The 17181-nt window shown below is 50.5% G+C and overlaps 1 protein-coding gene across 1 annotated transcript in view; it reads right to left on the bottom strand.

Annotated features, from left to right (window-relative positions):
* COL5A3 (collagen type V alpha 3 chain) overlaps positions 1-17181 on the bottom strand; it is a 52089-nt gene that overhangs the window by 20191 nt on the left and 14717 nt on the right. The window contains exons 15-33 of the mRNA XM_010373792.2: positions 17097-17150; positions 16592-16645; positions 14807-14860; positions 14674-14727; positions 14436-14489; positions 14079-14123; positions 13882-13935; positions 12976-13020; positions 12784-12837; positions 12606-12650; positions 9924-9977; positions 9777-9821; positions 9579-9632; positions 7386-7430; positions 7225-7278; positions 6986-7093; positions 6508-6561; positions 1277-1330; positions 14-58 (exon numbers count right to left, since the gene is read on the bottom strand). Coding sequence (XP_010372094.2) covers positions 14-58; positions 1277-1330; positions 6508-6561; positions 6986-7093; positions 7225-7278; positions 7386-7430; positions 9579-9632; positions 9777-9821; positions 9924-9977; positions 12606-12650; positions 12784-12837; positions 12976-13020; positions 13882-13935; positions 14079-14123; positions 14436-14489; positions 14674-14727; positions 14807-14860; positions 16592-16645; positions 17097-17150 — 1026 coding nt within the window. The remainder of the gene's footprint in view (positions 1-13; positions 59-1276; positions 1331-6507; positions 6562-6985; positions 7094-7224; positions 7279-7385; positions 7431-9578; positions 9633-9776; positions 9822-9923; positions 9978-12605; positions 12651-12783; positions 12838-12975; positions 13021-13881; positions 13936-14078; positions 14124-14435; positions 14490-14673; positions 14728-14806; positions 14861-16591; positions 16646-17096; positions 17151-17181) is intronic.

The following is a 17181-nucleotide window of genomic DNA, read 5'->3' on the forward strand; positions in this document are numbered from 1 at the left end:
TCTATTTTCTTACTGGTGGTCCCCGCTCTCCTTCCAGGCCTGGCTGTCCTGCCTTTCCCTGAAAATAAATTGTGAAAGAAAGCAGAAGAGAATTAGGGTGCAAAGGCATGATGCAAACACAAAAGGCACCCAATCACAGACCCAGAAAGCTGTCTGCCACACATTTATTCACAAGGCTTTCAGTCATACACATACACACAAATACAACTTATACTCAAAACCACACAGATCTCAAACACACAATTGTAACTATGATTGCATCTACAGAGTCCAAACGTGCAAGCATCTTTGGCCACAGAGACATGTATTTATCACAGTTGTGCAGTATGCATACATGATTGCATGCAATCATGGCATGCGTTTGGCAATCCATAGCCTGAAGATGACACAGAACTCATCATGCAATGCATCTCTTGCACACATGTATATACACTGTCAACATATGCAGGCCCACATTCATCTGAGGACTTTGTCCTGATAAGCACAGCAGTATACATACACTCATGAATGTAAATACAATGTTCATTAACACTGTTACAATACACACATAACACAAATACAATACATGCCTGTATACACATCACTCAGTGTGCACGGAAACACACACATGTGTATACACATGTCCTTTCACGCATGTGTACAAGCTTCTTGCACACATTCATGCCCACCATCATGCAAAGTGCATGCAGATTCATGCCTTTGTTCACCCAGGCACAGGCCTGCAGGCTGCGGCATTCAAAACCTGTCTCATTTATATTGAAAGATACATGAGGCCAGGTGCGGTGGCTCACGCCTGTAATCTCAGCACTCTGGGAGGCCGAGGCGGGTGGATCACGAGGTCAGGAGATGGAGACCATCCTAGCTAACACGGTGAAACCCCGTCTCTACTAAAAAATACAAAAAGTTAGCCGGACATGGTGGCAGGCGCCTGTAGTCCCAGCTACTTGGTAAGCTAAGGCAGGGAATCGTTTGAACCAGGGAGGCCGAGATCGCACCACTGCACTCTAGCCTGGGCGATAGAGCGAGACTCCGTCTCAAAAAAAAAAAAAAGAAAGATACATGAAACACACATACACATACTTAAGGTCATATTCATGTTAATACCATGTGTAATCACCTACATGTGTCATGCATTGCATACAACAGCATGTGTGCACACAAGTGCTTCCAGGCATAGACATAGACACTCAGGGTCTACCCATCATCAGACACAACCACACATGCTGTTTCCCTCAGACAAGTTTGCCCCTCTCCCTTACCCCTGGTCATGACTCACCGACTTCCCTTTCTCTCCTATGGGTCCCAGGGGCCCGGGAAATCCAATGGATCCCTGAGTGGAGAGAATTAGAAAGAAGACATGAGGGTGAGGAGTGAGTGGTGGGTGGAACTGGCCCCTCATACCATCCTTTGAGGCATCTCCAGGTCACTGATTCCAGAAGCTTCCTTGGTCTCTACAGCCCCAGCCTCCTACAAGGCAGCCCTCTTCTCTTCTCTCACTTCCCCTCCTCCCTTCTTATTTCACTGCAGCAAAACTGACCTCCTCGATGTTCCTTGGGCACAGCAGTATATTGCTGCCTCAGGGCCTTTGCACTGGCTGCTCTCTTTGGCTGAAATTCCCGTCTCCTAGGTCTCCACAAAGTCAGCCACTCCTGACCATTTAGATCTCATTCAGATGTCACCTCCTTAGAATGCCTTTCTGCCACCATCCTGGCTTCCACACTGCCGAAGTTACCCTCTGTCTGTCACATTGTGCCATTTTGTTTTCCCAAGAACAATTGCATTGAAATGACCCCTTTTTTTTTTTTTTTTTTTTTTTTTTTTTGTGAGACGGAGTCTCGCTCTGCCGCCCAGGCTGGAGTGCAATGGCCGGATCTCAGCTCACTGCAAGCCCCGCCTCCTGGGTTTACGCCATTCTCCTGCCTCAGCCTCCCAAGTAGCTGGGACTACAGGCGCCCGCCACGTCGCCCGGCTAGTTTTTTGTATTTTTTAGTAGAGACGGGGTTTCACCGTGTTAGCCAGGATGGTCTCGGTCTCCTGACCTCGTGATCCGCCCATCTCGGCCTCCCAAAGTGCTGGGATTACAGGCTTGAGCCACCGCGCCCGGCCTGAAATGACCCTTATTGACTTACTTAATCAATGACCGTTTTCCCCCACTGTAGCATAGCTCACTGGTCTTATACCCCACTGCCTAGCACACGGTGAGTGCTTTTTAATATTTGTTAACTGACTCCAGTCCATGCCGGAGGAACCGTTCCTCCACCTGGGGGAAGACATCACAGGCTCTGATATCCTCTCCCACACCTCACTGTGCAGACTGAGTTCAGATCAGAAAAAACAGTCGCCCAAGTTACCCAGTCTGTGGTGGCATCCCACCTCAAAGCCCATTTCAGGCTCCCTCTACTCTCCCTTCCCATCTGGGGTTTCCATGGTCCCTATACTCTTTTTTTGTTTGTTTTGTTTTTAAGAGACAAAGTCTCACTTTGTCACCCAGGCTGGAGTGCAGTGGTGCAATCACAGCTCACTGCAGCTTCAATCTCCTGGGCTCAAGTGATCCTCCCGCCTCAGCCTCCTGAATAGCTGGGACTACAGATGCACGCCACCATGTCCAGCTAATTTTAAAAATAAATTTCTAGTAGATATGGGGTCTTACTATGTTGCCCAGGCTGGTCTTGAACTCCTGGCCTCTGGCGATTCTCGTACTTCAGCCTCTGAAAGTGCTGAGAGTACAGGTGTGAGTCACCACACCTGGCCCCAACACTCTTCGAGGGTCCTGAACACATGCACACAAGGACTTTCTAAAACCTTAGTCTGTGCCAGGTACAGTGGCTTACATTTGTAATCCCAGCACTTTGGGAGGCCAAGGTAGGAGAATCACTTGAAGCTGCGAGTTTGAGATCAGCCTGGGCAACATAGCGAGACCCTGTCTCTGTAAAACATTAAAAAATTCGTCAGGTGATGTGCACCTGTGGTTCCCAGCTACTCAGGAGGTTGAGGGAGGAGGACTGCTTGAGTCCAAGAATTGGGGGCTGCAATGAGCTATGATTGCACTATTGCACTCCAGCCTGAATGACAGAGCGACACCCTGTCTGAAAGGAAAGCAAGCAAGCAAGCAAGCAAGAAAGAAAGAAAGAAAGGCAGGGTGCGGTGGCTCATGCCTGTAATCCCAGTACTTTGGGAGGCCGAGGTGGGCGGATCACGAAGTCAGGAGATCGAGACCATCCTGGCTAACGCCGTCTCTACTAAAAAATACAAAAAATTAGCCGGGCGTGGTGGCGGGCACCTGTAGTCCCAGGTACTTGGGAGGCTGAAGCAGGAGAATGGCATGAACCCAGGAGGCAGAGCTTGCAGTGAGCCAAGATTGCGCCACAGCACTCCAGCCTGGGCGACAGAGCGAGACTGCATGTAAAAAAAAAAAAAAAGGCCGGGCGCGGTGGCTCAAGCCTGTAATCCCAGCACTTTGGGAGGCCGAGACGGGTGGATCACGAGGTCAGGAGATTGAGACCATCCTGGCTAACACAGTGAAACCCCGTCTCTACTAAAAAAATACAAAAAACTAGCTGGACGTGGTGGCGGGCACCTGTAGTCCCAGCTACTCCGGAGGCTGAGGCAGGAGAATGGCATCAACCCGGGAGGCGGAGCTTGCAGTGAGCTGAGATCCGGCCACTGCACTCCAGCCTGGGCGACAGAGCGAGACTCTGTCTCAAAAAAAAAAAAAAAAAAAGAAAAGAAAAGAAAGAAAGAAAGAGAGAGAGAGAGACAGAGAGAGAAAGAAAGACAGAAAGAAAGAAAAAGAGAGAGAGAAAGAAAAGAAAGAAAAGAGAAAAGAAAAAAGAAAAGGGAGGGGGATGCAGGGAGGGAGGGAAGGAAGGGAGAAAGGAAGAAAGAAAGGAAGAAAGAGGCCGGGCGCGGTGGCTCAAGCCTGTAATCCCAGCACTTTGGGAGGCCGAGACGGGCGGATCACGAGGTCAGGAGATCGAGACCATCCTGGCTAACACGGTGAAACCCCGTCTCTACTAAAAATACAAAAAAACTAGCCGGGCGAAGTGGCGGGCGCCTGTAGTCCCAGCTACTCGGGAGGCTGAGGCAGGAGAATGGCGTAAACCTGGGAGGCGGAGCTTGCAGTGAGCTGAGATCCGGCCACTGCACTCCAGCCCCGGCGACAGAGTGAGACTCTGCCTCAAAAAAAAAAAAAAAAAAAAGAAAGGAAGAAAGGAAGGAAAATAAAGTTGTCTATTAAAACTAAATTAAGGCCGGGTGCGGTGGCTCAAGCCTGTAATCCCAGCACTTTGGGAGGCTGAAACGGGCGGATCACGAGGTCAGGAGATCGAGACCATCCTGGCTAACACCGTGAAACCCAGTCTTTACTAAAAAACACAAAAAACTAGCCGGGTGAGGTGGCGGGCGCCTGTAGTCCCAGCTACTCGGGAGGCTGAGGCAGGAGAATGGCGTAAACCCGGAAGGCGGGGCTTGCAGTGAGCTGAGATCTGGCCACTGCACTCCAGCCTGGGTGATAGAGCGAGACTCCGTCCCAAAAAAAAAAAAAAAAAAAAAACAAAAAAAAAAACTAAGTTAAAGGAAAAGGAGTCAATGTAAAGGGAAATCACTGAAAAAAAAAAAAACTGTCAAATTCAATGTAGGCGAGATAACTATCAGCTCAACAGAGCAAAAAGGTGAAACTCTAGGAGGATTCTGCCCTCAAATATCTTCCCAAATGTCTATTTATTTATCTTTTGAGACAGAGTCTCACTCTGTTGCCCAGGGTGGAGTAAGTGGCACCATCTCAGCTCAATGCATCCTCCGCTTCCCGGGCTCAAGCAATTCTCCTGCCTCAGCCTCCAGGTACCTGGGATTACAGGCACCCGCCACTGCACCCAGCTAATTCTTGTATTTTTTTTTTTTTTTTTTTGAGACGGAGTCTCGCTCTGTCGCCCAGGCTGGAGTGCAGTGGCCGGATCTCAGCTCACTGCAAGCTCCGCCTCCCGGGTTCACGCCATTCTCCTGCCTCAGCCTCCCGAGTAGCTGGGACTACAGGCGCCCGCCACCTCGCCCGGCTAGTTTTTTGTATTTTTTAGCAGAGACAGGGTTTCACTGTGTTAGCCAGGATGGTCTCAATCTCCTGACCTTGTGATCCGCCCGCCTCAGGCTCCCAAAGTGCTGGGATTACAGGCGTGAAGCACTGCACCCAGCCCCAAATGTCTTTAGGTTCCTCCTCTACTCTATAGAAACAGAACTCATCAGTGATACAATATGGGTATAGTTTAGGCAGAAAAATGAATCTCATCAGTATCCTCACTCATCAAAACATTGGCAAACAAATGTTATGTTTTTATATAAGTACGTTTTTGCATAAGTACATTTGACTGTAAGTTATAATTAATTCAAGATATGTACTATGTGTATTTTATGATTCTATGATTTTCCCCTTTAACTGATATTGTTGGTGAATGAAACTTAATCACACCAAATGAAAGGATCCTACAGTTTTATAATCACTGTCATCATCACCATTATCAACATTATTATAATCAAATTGATGAGATGGAAATTACTGGGACGTCTGTTTCACAGCAGAGAAAACAGGCTCAAGAAACTTGCCCAAGATCACGTAGCAGGTAAGAGGGTATTTGAGCCCGAGTCTGTCTGATGCCAAAGCTCACTTTAAAAAAAAAATTTTGAGATGGAGTACCCCTCTGTCACCCAGGCTGGGGTGCAGTGGCAAACAATTCTCCTGTCTCAGCCTCTTGGGTAGCTGGGATTACAGGTGCATGCTACTATGCCCAGCTAATTTTTTTGTATTTTTAGTAGTGACAGGGTTTCATCACATTGGCCAGGCTGGTCTCAAACTCCTGACCTCAAGTGATTCACCTGCCTCTGCCTCCCAAATTGTGGGGATTACAGCTGTGAGCCACTGTGCCCGGCCACATCTGGCTAATTTTTTTTTTCTTTAGATGGAGTTTCATTCTTGTTGCCCAGGCTGTAGTGCAATGGCATGATCTTGGCTCATGCAACCTCTGCCTCCTGGGTTCAAGCAATTCTCCTGCCTCAGCCTCCTGAGTGGCTGGGATTACAGGTATGCGCCACCATGCCTGGCTAATTTTGAATTTTTAGTAGAGACAGGGTTTCTCCATGTTGGTCAGGCTGGTCTCGAACTCCTGGCCTCGAGTGATCCACCTGCCTCTGCCTCCCAAAGTGTTGGGATTACAGCCACGAGCCACCACGCCTGGCCACATCTGGCTAATTTTTGTATGTTTTTGTAGAGACAACGTTTTGCCATGTTGCCCAGTGTAGTCTTGAACTCCTGGGCTCAAGCAATCCTCTCACTTCAGCCTCTCAGGGTGCTGGGATTATAGGCATGAGGCACTATGCCTGGCCAAAGCCCACATTTTACATTCTCTCAATGGCCCTTGGGGTGGGCAGCTCATCCCCCAAGACCACAGCCTGGACCCCTGGATGTTAGTCTCTGAATCCTGCCCATCTCCATCTCCACCTCCACCCCCAGTTTCCTACCTTAGGTCCAGGGCGTCCTGGATAACCTGGGAGGCCTGGTACCCCAAGCTTGCCCTGCAGAGAGGTTATGGGACAAAGGTCAGAAATTGCAACCTGGAGGTCAGAGGAGGAAAAGTCAGGCTGGCTGGGGCATGGTGAATGGGCTAATGGGATGGGAGTCAGGGAAACAAAGTTCAAGTCCTCGCTCCTGCCTGCTAGGGGCATATCCTTGGGCAGGTCAATCAGCCATTCCAAGTCTCAGTTTTCCTTGTCTGTAAAATGGGATGAAAATGCCTATTGCATGTGTTGGTTATGGAGATAAACACATAAGTTGGGTGCATTAAATTGCTCTATAATGCTGAGCTGAGGAATTAAAGATGACAAGGATGGTAGCAATCTCCTGAGGTTGAAGGTTTAATAAAAGGGCAAAGGGCAAAGGGCAGAGGGAAAAGGTTGGAGACCTCTTGACTGTGGGAGGCTGGAGGGTGGAGTCATTTACCTTCTCCCCAGCTGAGCCTGGGGGCCCCTCCTCGCCAGCCTTCCCCGCCTGCCCCTTCAGCCCCTCGGGACCATCCTCTCCCCGGGGACCTGGAGTTCCGGGTTTCCCCTGGAAGAAAAAGGAGAGTCTTTAATATCCATCTTTTGTCCTTCCTGCTCTGTCTAGCCCCAGCTCATCCCCTTCCCATCTTCCCCGAGCCCCCCAGACCCACACCACCCCTCATCTGGAGCTGGTCTTACCCGATCACCTTTGAGCCCCACATCGCCCTTGAAGCCCGGGAAGCCGGCCTCTCCCTGCGTGAGAGAGACAGGGGCCAGAAGTGAGGGCCTCGGGGAAGGGATACAACCAGGACCCCATGACTGGGGCTCCCTCTCCTCTGGTGAGTTCCTTCTCTCCTCACCTTCTCGCCTTTCTCGCCCTGGAGGCCCCGGTTGCCTGAAGTGCCCTGAAAAATAAAAATGCTCTCAAGCTTCTTCCCTGCTTAAGAAGGAACCCAGACTCGGTCCCCTGCTCTAAAGCAGCCAGGATAGTCCCAAGAGGATGCTAGGCAGAAGCTGGGAGGGGCAGCTTCAGAAGAAACGATCTTTCCCCAGAGACCCCTCCCTCCCCACTGGAGGCCTCCCAAGGTCATCTGTGCGGGGGTGTGCGGGGAAGGCCAAATTTCCAAGTGATTCCCATCTCCTGGAGACGCTTTGTCCACAGTTCCTTCTGGCAGAAGAAAGAGGATGAACATTCCAGGCCTGGACCTCATTATAAAGGCAAAGGAATGTTCCCCATTGTGCCAGCTACAAGGCGACTCTGTGCTTGGCTATGGAGACAGCGCTTAGGACAAGTCTGGATGCTGCTCATACCAAACTCTGAAAACTGCGCTTGGCTGCAACATCTCTGAGCTCAGTGGCTACAATGATAATGCACTTGGATCCAATACAACCCATGTGGTTAGTCTCCAGCCACAGAGAAACAATGTAACTGAGCTTGGCTGCAAGTTGTTCTCTAGCTTTGGCTACAACGTAACTAGACTCAACTACTACAGAGTAGGGACTGGTTACAGTGTAACTAGACTCAACTAGGGGTCAATTAATGTAACTAGAAGCTGGGCATGGTGGCTCACGCCTATAATCCCAACATTTTGGGAGGCAGAGGCTGGAGGATTGCTTGAGCCCGGGATTTCCAGACCAGCCTGGGCAACATAGGAAAACCTCATCTATACAAAAAGTACAAAAAAGAAAAAAAAGTAGCCAGATGTGGTGACGTGCACCTGTAGTCCCAGCTACCTGGGAGGGTGAGGTGGGAGGATTGATTGAGCCTGGGAGCTCCAGGCTGCAGTGAGTGATCAAACGAATAAAACTGCCAAGCCTGGTGGCATACGCCCATAGTCCTAGCGATTCAGGAGGCTAAAATGAGGGGATTACTTGAGCACAGGAGTTGAAGGCTGCAGTGAGCCATGATTATGCTACTATATTCCAGTCTGGACAACAGAGAAGACCCTGTCTCTAAAAAAATAAAACGTTTAGGGCTGGGTGTGGTGGCTCACGCCTGTAATCTCAGCACTTTGAGAGGCCAAGGCGGGCGGAGCACCTGAGGTCAGGAGTTCAAGACCAGACTGACCAACGGAGAAACCCTTTCTCTATTAAAAATACAAAAATTAGCCAGGCAAGGCGGCATATGCCTGTAATACTGCTACTCGAGAGGCTGAGACAGGAGAATCATTTGAACCCGGGAGGCAGACGTTGCGATGAGCCCAGATGGTGTCCCTGCACTCTAGCCTGGGCAACAAGAGCAGAACCAGGTCTCAAAAACAAAACCAAAAACAAAAAAGATAAAAAATGTAACTATGCTTGGCTACAATGTAACTCTGAGGGTGATACTTGCCAGACTCTGTGCCTGCTACAGTATAGCCAATTCCTTGATCATAGTGTGTCTAAGCTTGTCTAATGCCCCTGCACCTCTATTTAGCCAAGGTGCAGCTCTTGGCTTAACCCAGCATTACTATGCATATAGATTATGTGATTCTGAGTTTGGGTTAACACAACCCTTGGGCCAAGCGCAGTGGCTCACGCCTGTAATCCCAGCCACTTTGAGAAGCCAAGGAGGGTGGATCACCTGAGGTCAGGAGTTTGAGACCAACCTGGCCAACATGGTGAAACCCTGTCTCTACTAAAAATACAAAAATTACTCAGGCCTGGTGGTGCATGCCTGTAGTCCCAGCTACTCGGGAAGCTGACGCAGGAGAATCGCTTGAATCAGGGAGGAGGCAGAGGTTGCAGTGAACCGAGATCACTCCACTGCACTCCAGCCTGGGTGACAAAGCGAGACTCTGTCTCAAAAAAAAAGAAAAAAGAAAAAGAAAAAAGAAATAAATGTTTTCGGCCTCTAATGGGTTTAGCTGTTTTCAACAACAAGGTGACATGGTGACAACCACACTGTAAGGCTGTCCTTGGCTGTGCAGCTCCAAACCACAGCCCCATGACATCTGGCCTGACCAACTGATTCCCCTCTCCACACATTCAGAAGTTTCCGATGGAGCTGCGTCGCATCCCTGAACCCAAAGCTGGTAAATCACTCCTACCTGCAAGCCCCCGGTATCACCTACCTTCACTCCCCGAGGTCCAGGATAGCCCGCAGGGCCTGCCGACCCTGGTGGACCCTGAGAGGAAGATAAGGTCAGTGCCATTCCAGACAGTCCTTTCCACATTCTAAGAGTCCTCATCTCTCTCCTCTGTGGCCCCTGACTCCAGGCCCTGCCTCCCGACCCTCATCCCCAACCCAGCCTAACCTCCTGGTCACTCACCTGGGCCCCTTTCTCTCCCGTGGGGCCTTCATGTCCTGGGTGACCCTGGGGAAGAAACATTCTAAGTTGTCAGAGACCAAAACTTGCCATTCCAATTCCCAAGCTTCCCCCTTCTCCTTCCTACTTTTCCCAGCTCGTGGTTCTTACCGGAGGGCCATCGGCTCCTGGGAGGCCTGGAATTCCTGGGTTTCCAGGAGGACCCTGAAAGAAGATGAACAGCAGGGGAGAGACAGAGGTGCTCAGAGCCCTGGAGCACCACTAGGATCAGATCTACACAGACATGCAGCCGCCTCAAGGTTAGGAAATAAACAGACCTCACTGGCCAGGAAATCTATCCCAGCTGTGCCCAAACTTGCTGTGTGACCCCAGGCAAGCCTATTTCCCTCTCTGATCCTCAGAAATCCACTGCTTCTGGGAAGATTGCAAGGAAGAATATAAAAACAGTACAAGATTGATAGCCCAAGCGGGTGACTATAGTCAATTACATGTCACCCAGGTTGGAGTGTAGTAGCACGATCTCGGCTCACTGCAACCTCTTCCCAGGTTCAAGTGATTCTTCTGCCTCAGCTTCTGGAGTAACTGGGACTTCAGCACCTGGCTAATCTTGGTGATCCGCCCACCTCGGCCTCCCAAAGTGTTGAGATTACAGGCGTGAGCTACTGTGCCCGGCTTTGGGTAATAATTTAATTGTACATTTAAAAATAACTAGAAGACAGCCGGGCGCGGTGGCTCAAGCCTGTAATCCCAGCACTTTGGGAGGCCGAGACGGGCGGATCACGAGGTCAGGAGATCGAGACCATCCTGGCTAACACGGTGAAACCCCGTCTCTACTAAAAAATACGAAAAACTAGCCGGACGAGGTGGCGGGCGCCTGTAGTCCCAGCTACTTGGGAGGCTGAGGCAGGAGAATGGCGTAAACCTAGGAGGCGGAGCTTGCAGTGAGCTGAGGTCCCGCCACTGCACTCCAGCCTGGATGACAGAGCGAGACTCCGTCTCAAAAAAAAAAAAAAAAAAGGCCGGGCGCGGTGGCTCAAGCCTGTAATCCCAGCACTTTGGGAGGCCGAGGCGGGTGGATCACGAGGTCAGGAGATCGAGACCATCTTGGCTAACATGGTGAAACCCCGTCTCTACTAAAAATACAAAAAATTAGCCGGGCGTGGTGGCGGGCACCTGTAGTCCCAGCTACTCGGAGGCTGAGGCGGGAGAATGGCATGAACCCGGGAGGCGGAGCTTGCAGTGAGCCGAGATCGCGCCACTGCACTCCAGCCTGGGCGACACAGTCAGACTCCATCTCAAAAAAAAAAAAAAAAAAAAAAAAACACCTAGAAGACGCCAGGTGCGGTGGCTCACGCCTATAATTCCAGCACTTTAGGAGGCCAAGGAGGGTGGATTACCTGAGGTCAGAGTTCGAGACCAGCCTGACCAATATGGTGAAACCCCGTTTCTACTAAAAATACAAAAACGATCTGGGCATAGTGGTGGGCACCTGTAATCCCAGCTACTTGGTAGGTTGAGGTAGGTGAATCACTTGAACATGGGAGGCAGAGGTTGCAGTGATCTGAGATCATGCCATTGCACTCCAGCCTGGACAACAAGAGTGAAATTCCATCAAAAAAAAAAAAAAGAAACACTGCCGGGCGTGGTGGCTCATCCCTGTAATCCCAGCACTTTGGGAGGCTGAGGCGGGTGGATCACGAGGTCAGGAGATCGAGACCATCCTGGCTAACACAGTGAAATCCCATCTCTATTAAATATGCAAAAAATTAGCCGGGTATAGTGGCGGGCGCCTGTAGTGCCAGCTACTCGGCAGTCTGAGGCAGGAGAATGGCGTGAAACCCAGGGGGCGGAGCTTACAGTGAACCGATATTGCGCCACTGCACTCCGTCTCAAAAATAAAAGAAAGAAAAGAAAGAAAAAGAAAAAAACTAAAGTAGTATAACTATTGTTTGTAACACAAAGAATAAATACTTGAGGGGACAGATACCCCATTCTCCATTACATGATTCTTTATGCGCATCCCTGTATCAAAACATCTCATGTACTCCATACGCATATACCTACTCTGTACCCACAAAGATAATAAATAAAATTGAATTCAAACAGCGCAAAAGACATGTTGAAATAGAGGATTCATAGGCACACCCCTCTCTTTAAAAATGCCCAGTTGGGCATCATGGCTTTCGCCTGTAATCCCAGCATTTTGGGGTGCCAAGGCAGATGAATTGCTTGAGCCCAAGAGTTCAAGACCAGCCTGGGCAACACAGGGAGACCCCATCTCTACAAAAAAGAAAAAAAAAGAGAGAGAAGAAAAATTAGCCAGGCATGGTGGCATGCGCTGATAGTCCCAGCTACTCGGGTGACTGAGGTGGGAAAATCACCTGCGCCCAGGGAAGTCAAGGCTGAAGTGAGGCATTATTGAGCCACTGCACTCCAGCCTGTGTGACAGAGTGAGACCCTGTCCCCGCCCCCCAAAAAAAGATATGTGCAGAAAGAAGTGTGTCTGCCAGGGAAGGCGGAAGCAGATGTGCCAGGGAACAAAGATGAGCCCACAGGGCCTGCACATCTTGGTAATATCTTCTGTGGCGGACTTCTGTGGGCTCTCTGTATCCTGACAATATCCCTTATGTGCACTAGCCTTGGTGGGTTTCTGTTTCTTGCAACCAACCCTTCCCCAACAAGGACACTTTGTAACTCTGGGCTGGCTTAGGGAATGCTGCAGTTTATCACTATCCAGAGCTAACAGAGGGGTCCTGGTGGGAAGATTTTCCTGGCAACAGAGTTGAAGGAAGGAGACTTGAGGATGTTGCGGTAGGTGGAGCTGTCACTCACCTTCTCCCCAGGAGTGCCGATGAGTCCCTGGGGACCGGGGAGTCCCTGGGGACAGAAAAAGAAGATGAGGGAAGGCATAAGAAAGAAGCGGTGAGTGTGGAGGTTGGGAAGCCTGGGCGTGGTCTAAGGTCTCAACTGACCACTCCCATGCCCCGTTATTGGGAAAGGTAGTCCAAACCTGGGACCCATGGTTTCCCTGCTGTCCTGGAGGGCCTGGTTCTCCTGGAGGACCCTGAGGAGAAAGTGGGGTTTCAGTGAAGCTGAGAGGGGTCATGGTGCTGAGGCGTTAGTGAAATTGACTTGGGGGGGGTCAGTCATGGAAGGGAATAGGGATGTGGACCATCGGGGTCAGAGGGCACAGGGCACGTACCACATTGCCTTTGGCACCAGGAGCACCGTCAATTCCAGTCACACCCTAGGGGAAAAGAGGATGTGAGCCCAAGACAGAGCAACAAGCGGGGAGCCTGAGTCTGAGACACCGAGAGATGCAGGTGGAAAGGTGGGCGGGCCCAGGCACTGCGGCTCATGTTTGTAATCCCAGCACTTTGGGAGGCTGAGGCGGGCCGATCACCTGAGGTTGGGAGTTTAAGACCAGCCTGGCCAACATGGTGAAACCCCGTCTTTACTAAAAACACAAAAATTAGCCAGGCATGTGATCCCAGCTACTCAGGAGGCTGAGGCAGAAGAATAGCTTGAACTTGTGAGGTGGAGGTTGCAGTGAGCAGAGATCACGCCATTACACTCCAGCCTGGGCAACAAGAACAAAACTCTGTCAAAAAAAAAAAAAAAAGGAAAGAAAGAAAGAAAGAAAGAAAGAAAGAAAGAAAGAAAGAAAGAAAGAAAGAAAGAAAGAAAGAAAGAAAGAAAAGAAAGAGAAAGTTGAGTGGGCATAGAAGCCACTACAGATATGGACATGCAGAGGGCAGAAAAGTGAGAAAAAAAAGACATATAGGGGCTGGGAACAGTGGCTCAGACCTGTAATCCCAGCACTTTGAGAGGATTGCTTGAGGCCAGGAGTTCGAGACCAGCCTGACCAACATGGTGAAACCCCATCTCTACTAAAAATACAAAAATTAGCCAGGTGTGATTTTGGGTGCCTCTCATCCCAGCTACTCAGGAGGCTGAAGCATGAGAATCGCTTAAACCCAGGAGGTGGAGGTTGCAGTGAGCTGAGATCTCACCACTGCTCTCCAGGCTGGGCAACAGAGTGAGACCCTAATCTCAAAACAAACAAACAAAAAGACAGACAGGGATGCAGAGAGCCAGTGACACTCACCGGGCGACCCGTGGGGCCAGGGGAGCCTCTGGGGCCAATCAGTCCTCGTGGACCCTGCAAGGGAGCAGGTGAATTATCTCCACGTCACCCTCTGTCTGATCTTGTGAGTTCCTGGGAGCCTATAAGTCCTGGGGCCCTGGGAGTCCTGACTCCCTCCCCTGCACCAAGCAAGGGGCCCAGGGATCCCTGATACTCACCGGCTCCCCAGCCTGGCCAGTGGGCCCTGAAGGTCCCTCTGATCCCTGTGGGAAAGTATCATTACTTGGGAACAGGAAGATACAACCCTGGGAGAGCCACCTCCTCTCATCTGGGCAGCCCCTTCCAGGGGGTCTTGGAATTAAACCAAGATCCCTGGAAACCTGCAGACTAAGTCCATAGGATTCCATTCAAGCACCTGACTCCAATCCTAGACCTGCAAGTCTCACCTCCTCACCCCACAATGTGTCCCCAGCTCTCAGGCCGCCCACTGAGACCTCCAGATCTTCCTCTCTGATTCTCATTCAGGCTTTCAAACTTACTCTCCAAACCAGGCCCTAACTCTCTTCCAAACTTACCCTCTCACCGTCCTCTCCTGGGGGACCGGGTTGCCCTACATGGCCAAAATCACCCTGGAGAAGGAACAGAGGGGAGTTCAGAGTGGAAGGGCGTGGGTGGAGAGACCAGCCCCCTGGGAAGGCAGATGGGGTGTGAGGAGTGACACGGGGATCATGACTCTGATACTGAGGGAGGAGAGCGGGGAGTTGAATACTGGGAGGAGGGCTTAGATCTGGGGGAGGGACCTCACACACTCACCCTTTGGCCCTTCTCACCAGGCAGCCCTGGGAGGCCATCGAAGCCACGATCACCCTGTCCAGAGACACCAGTGAACCTTGACCCCATAAGCCTGACAGCCCCCACCAAGTCTTACCTCAGCCCCATTACCTACCTTAGGTCCGGTGTCCCCTGGGAGGCCCCGAGCCCCATCTGCTCCAGGGCGGCCCTATGGAGAAAGTGAGCCCAAGAGTCAATGATGAACCCTCCCCCAAATAGGAATCATCATCATCATCAACATCATCAAGATTTTTTTTTTTAGACGGGGTCTCACTCTGTCACTCAGGTTGGAGTGCAGTGGCACGTTCTCAGCTCACTGCAACCTCAGCCTCATGAGTAGCTGGGACCACAGGTGCATGCCACCATGTCTGGCTAATTTTTTGTATTTTTGGTGGAGATGGTGGGGGTTTCATCCTGTTGCTCAGGCTGGTCTCGAACTCCTGAACTCAAGCGATCCACCCGCCTCAGCCTCCAAAACTGCTGGAATTCTAGGCATGAGCCACCACACCCAGGCCAAGATATTATTTTAAAAAATGTATTTATGTATTCTAGAGCTGAGGTCTTGCTCTCTTTCCCAGGCTGGAGTGCAGTGGCATGATCATGACTCAATGCAGCTTTGAACTCCTGGCTTAAGCAATCCTCCCACCTCAGCCTCCCAAATAGCTGGGACTACAGGTGCACACCACAACGCCTGGCTAATTTTTTATTTGTATTTTGTGTAGACAGCGGGTTTCGCCATGTTGCCCAGGCTGGTCTCAAACTCCGGGACTCAAGCCATCCTTTCACCTCAGCCTCCTAAAGTGCTGGGATTACAGATATGAGCCGCTATGCCATGGCTGATTTTTTTTTTTTTTTTTTTTTTTTTTTTTTGAGACAGAGTCTTGCTCTGTTGCCCAGGCTGGAGTGCGGTGGCACGATCTCGGCTCACTGGAACCTCCGCCTCTGGGGTTCATGCCATTCTCCTGCCTCAGCCTCCTGAGCAGCTGGGACTACAGGCATCCACCACCACGCCCGGCTAATTTTTTGTATTTTTAGTAGAGACGGGGTTTCACCATGTTAGCCAGGATGGTCTCAATCTCCTGACCTCATGACGTGCCCGCCTTGGCCTCCCAAAGTGCTGGGATTACAGGCATGAGCCACCGCACCCGGCTATAGTAAGTATTTGTATGTTTAAACATACCCAAACATAGAAATGGTACAGTAAAAATACAGTATTATAATCTCATGGGACCAGCAACTTACTTATTTATTCTTATTCTTCTTATTATTATTTGAGACACAGTCTCACTCTGTCACCCAAGCTAGAGTGCAATGGTTCACTGCAACCTCCGCTTCCTGGATTCAAGCCATTCTCATGCCTCAGCCTTCCGAGTAGCTGGGATTGCAGGCGCACGCTGCCATGCCCGGCTAATTTTTGTATTTTTAGTAGAGACGGGGTTTCCCCATGTTGACCAGTCTGATCTCAAACTCCTAACCTCAAATGATCCACCTGCCTCGGCCTCTCAAAGTGCTGGTATTACAGGCGTGAGCCACTGCGTGCAGCCAATCATCTTATAAGCACCATTATGTGGTACATGACTCTATCTGAAATTGACTTATTTGTCATTTCCGTCCATGTGACAGGCCTCTTTTTCGCCATGCTGTGTCTTCCACTTCCCCTTCTGTTCATCTGGTGCTATTTCAGATCTCAGGGCAAGTGTCACTCCTGCAGGCAAGTCCTTCCTGACTCTATGGCCTGGCCGGATTCCTTTACCACACGCTCAGTGGAGCTGCCATTCCCTGCCTTCAGCACTCTTGTCCCACTAACGACACCAGCAGACTCCAAGGTCACAAAGCCAAGGCTCATGTTGGGTGTCGAGGGATGGATAAGGGGTGGTCTGGGGACCTCGCTGTCACTCACCATCTTGCCCACTCGGCCAGGGGGTCCATGAGGTCCCTGCAGGCCTCGGGGACCCTAGAAGAAAGAGAAAAGGAGGAAGGAAAGGAAAATAAGAAGAAAGAGGGACTTATTCTATTGTACTAAAAAAAATTAGAGATGGGGTCTTGCTATATTGCCCAGGCTGGACACCTGGGCTCAAGCAATACTCCCTCCTCAGTCTCCCAAGTAGCTGAGACTACAAGTGTGTGCCACTGTACCCAGCTTGGAAGGACATATTTATTTATTGTACAGACAGGGTCTCCCTATGTTGCCCAGACTGGTCTTGAACTCCTGGCCTCAAGCAATCCTCCCACCTCGGCCTCCCAAAGTGCTGGGATTCCAGACATGAGCCGCCATTCTCTAGGAAAGTCATGAATTGCAAGGGTATCCTCAGCCCCTTTGGCATTTTCCCCATCCAGCACTGTGTCCTGTGGTCCTGGGGGAAGGCTCATCCCATCCGATCCTGCCCTATCTCCACAAGTCTCACCTGTGGCCCTTCTGCTCCTGCCTCTCCTTTCAGACCTGGATACCCGGGGAGACCCTTGGGGGAGGAGAGATGGAGAAGTGTGGTT

The sequence above is a fragment of the Rhinopithecus roxellana genome, chromosome 8 (assembly GCF_007565055.1).
Source record: "Rhinopithecus roxellana isolate Shanxi Qingling chromosome 8, ASM756505v1, whole genome shotgun sequence".
NCBI classification, from domain to species: domain Eukaryota; kingdom Metazoa; phylum Chordata; class Mammalia; order Primates; family Cercopithecidae; genus Rhinopithecus; species Rhinopithecus roxellana.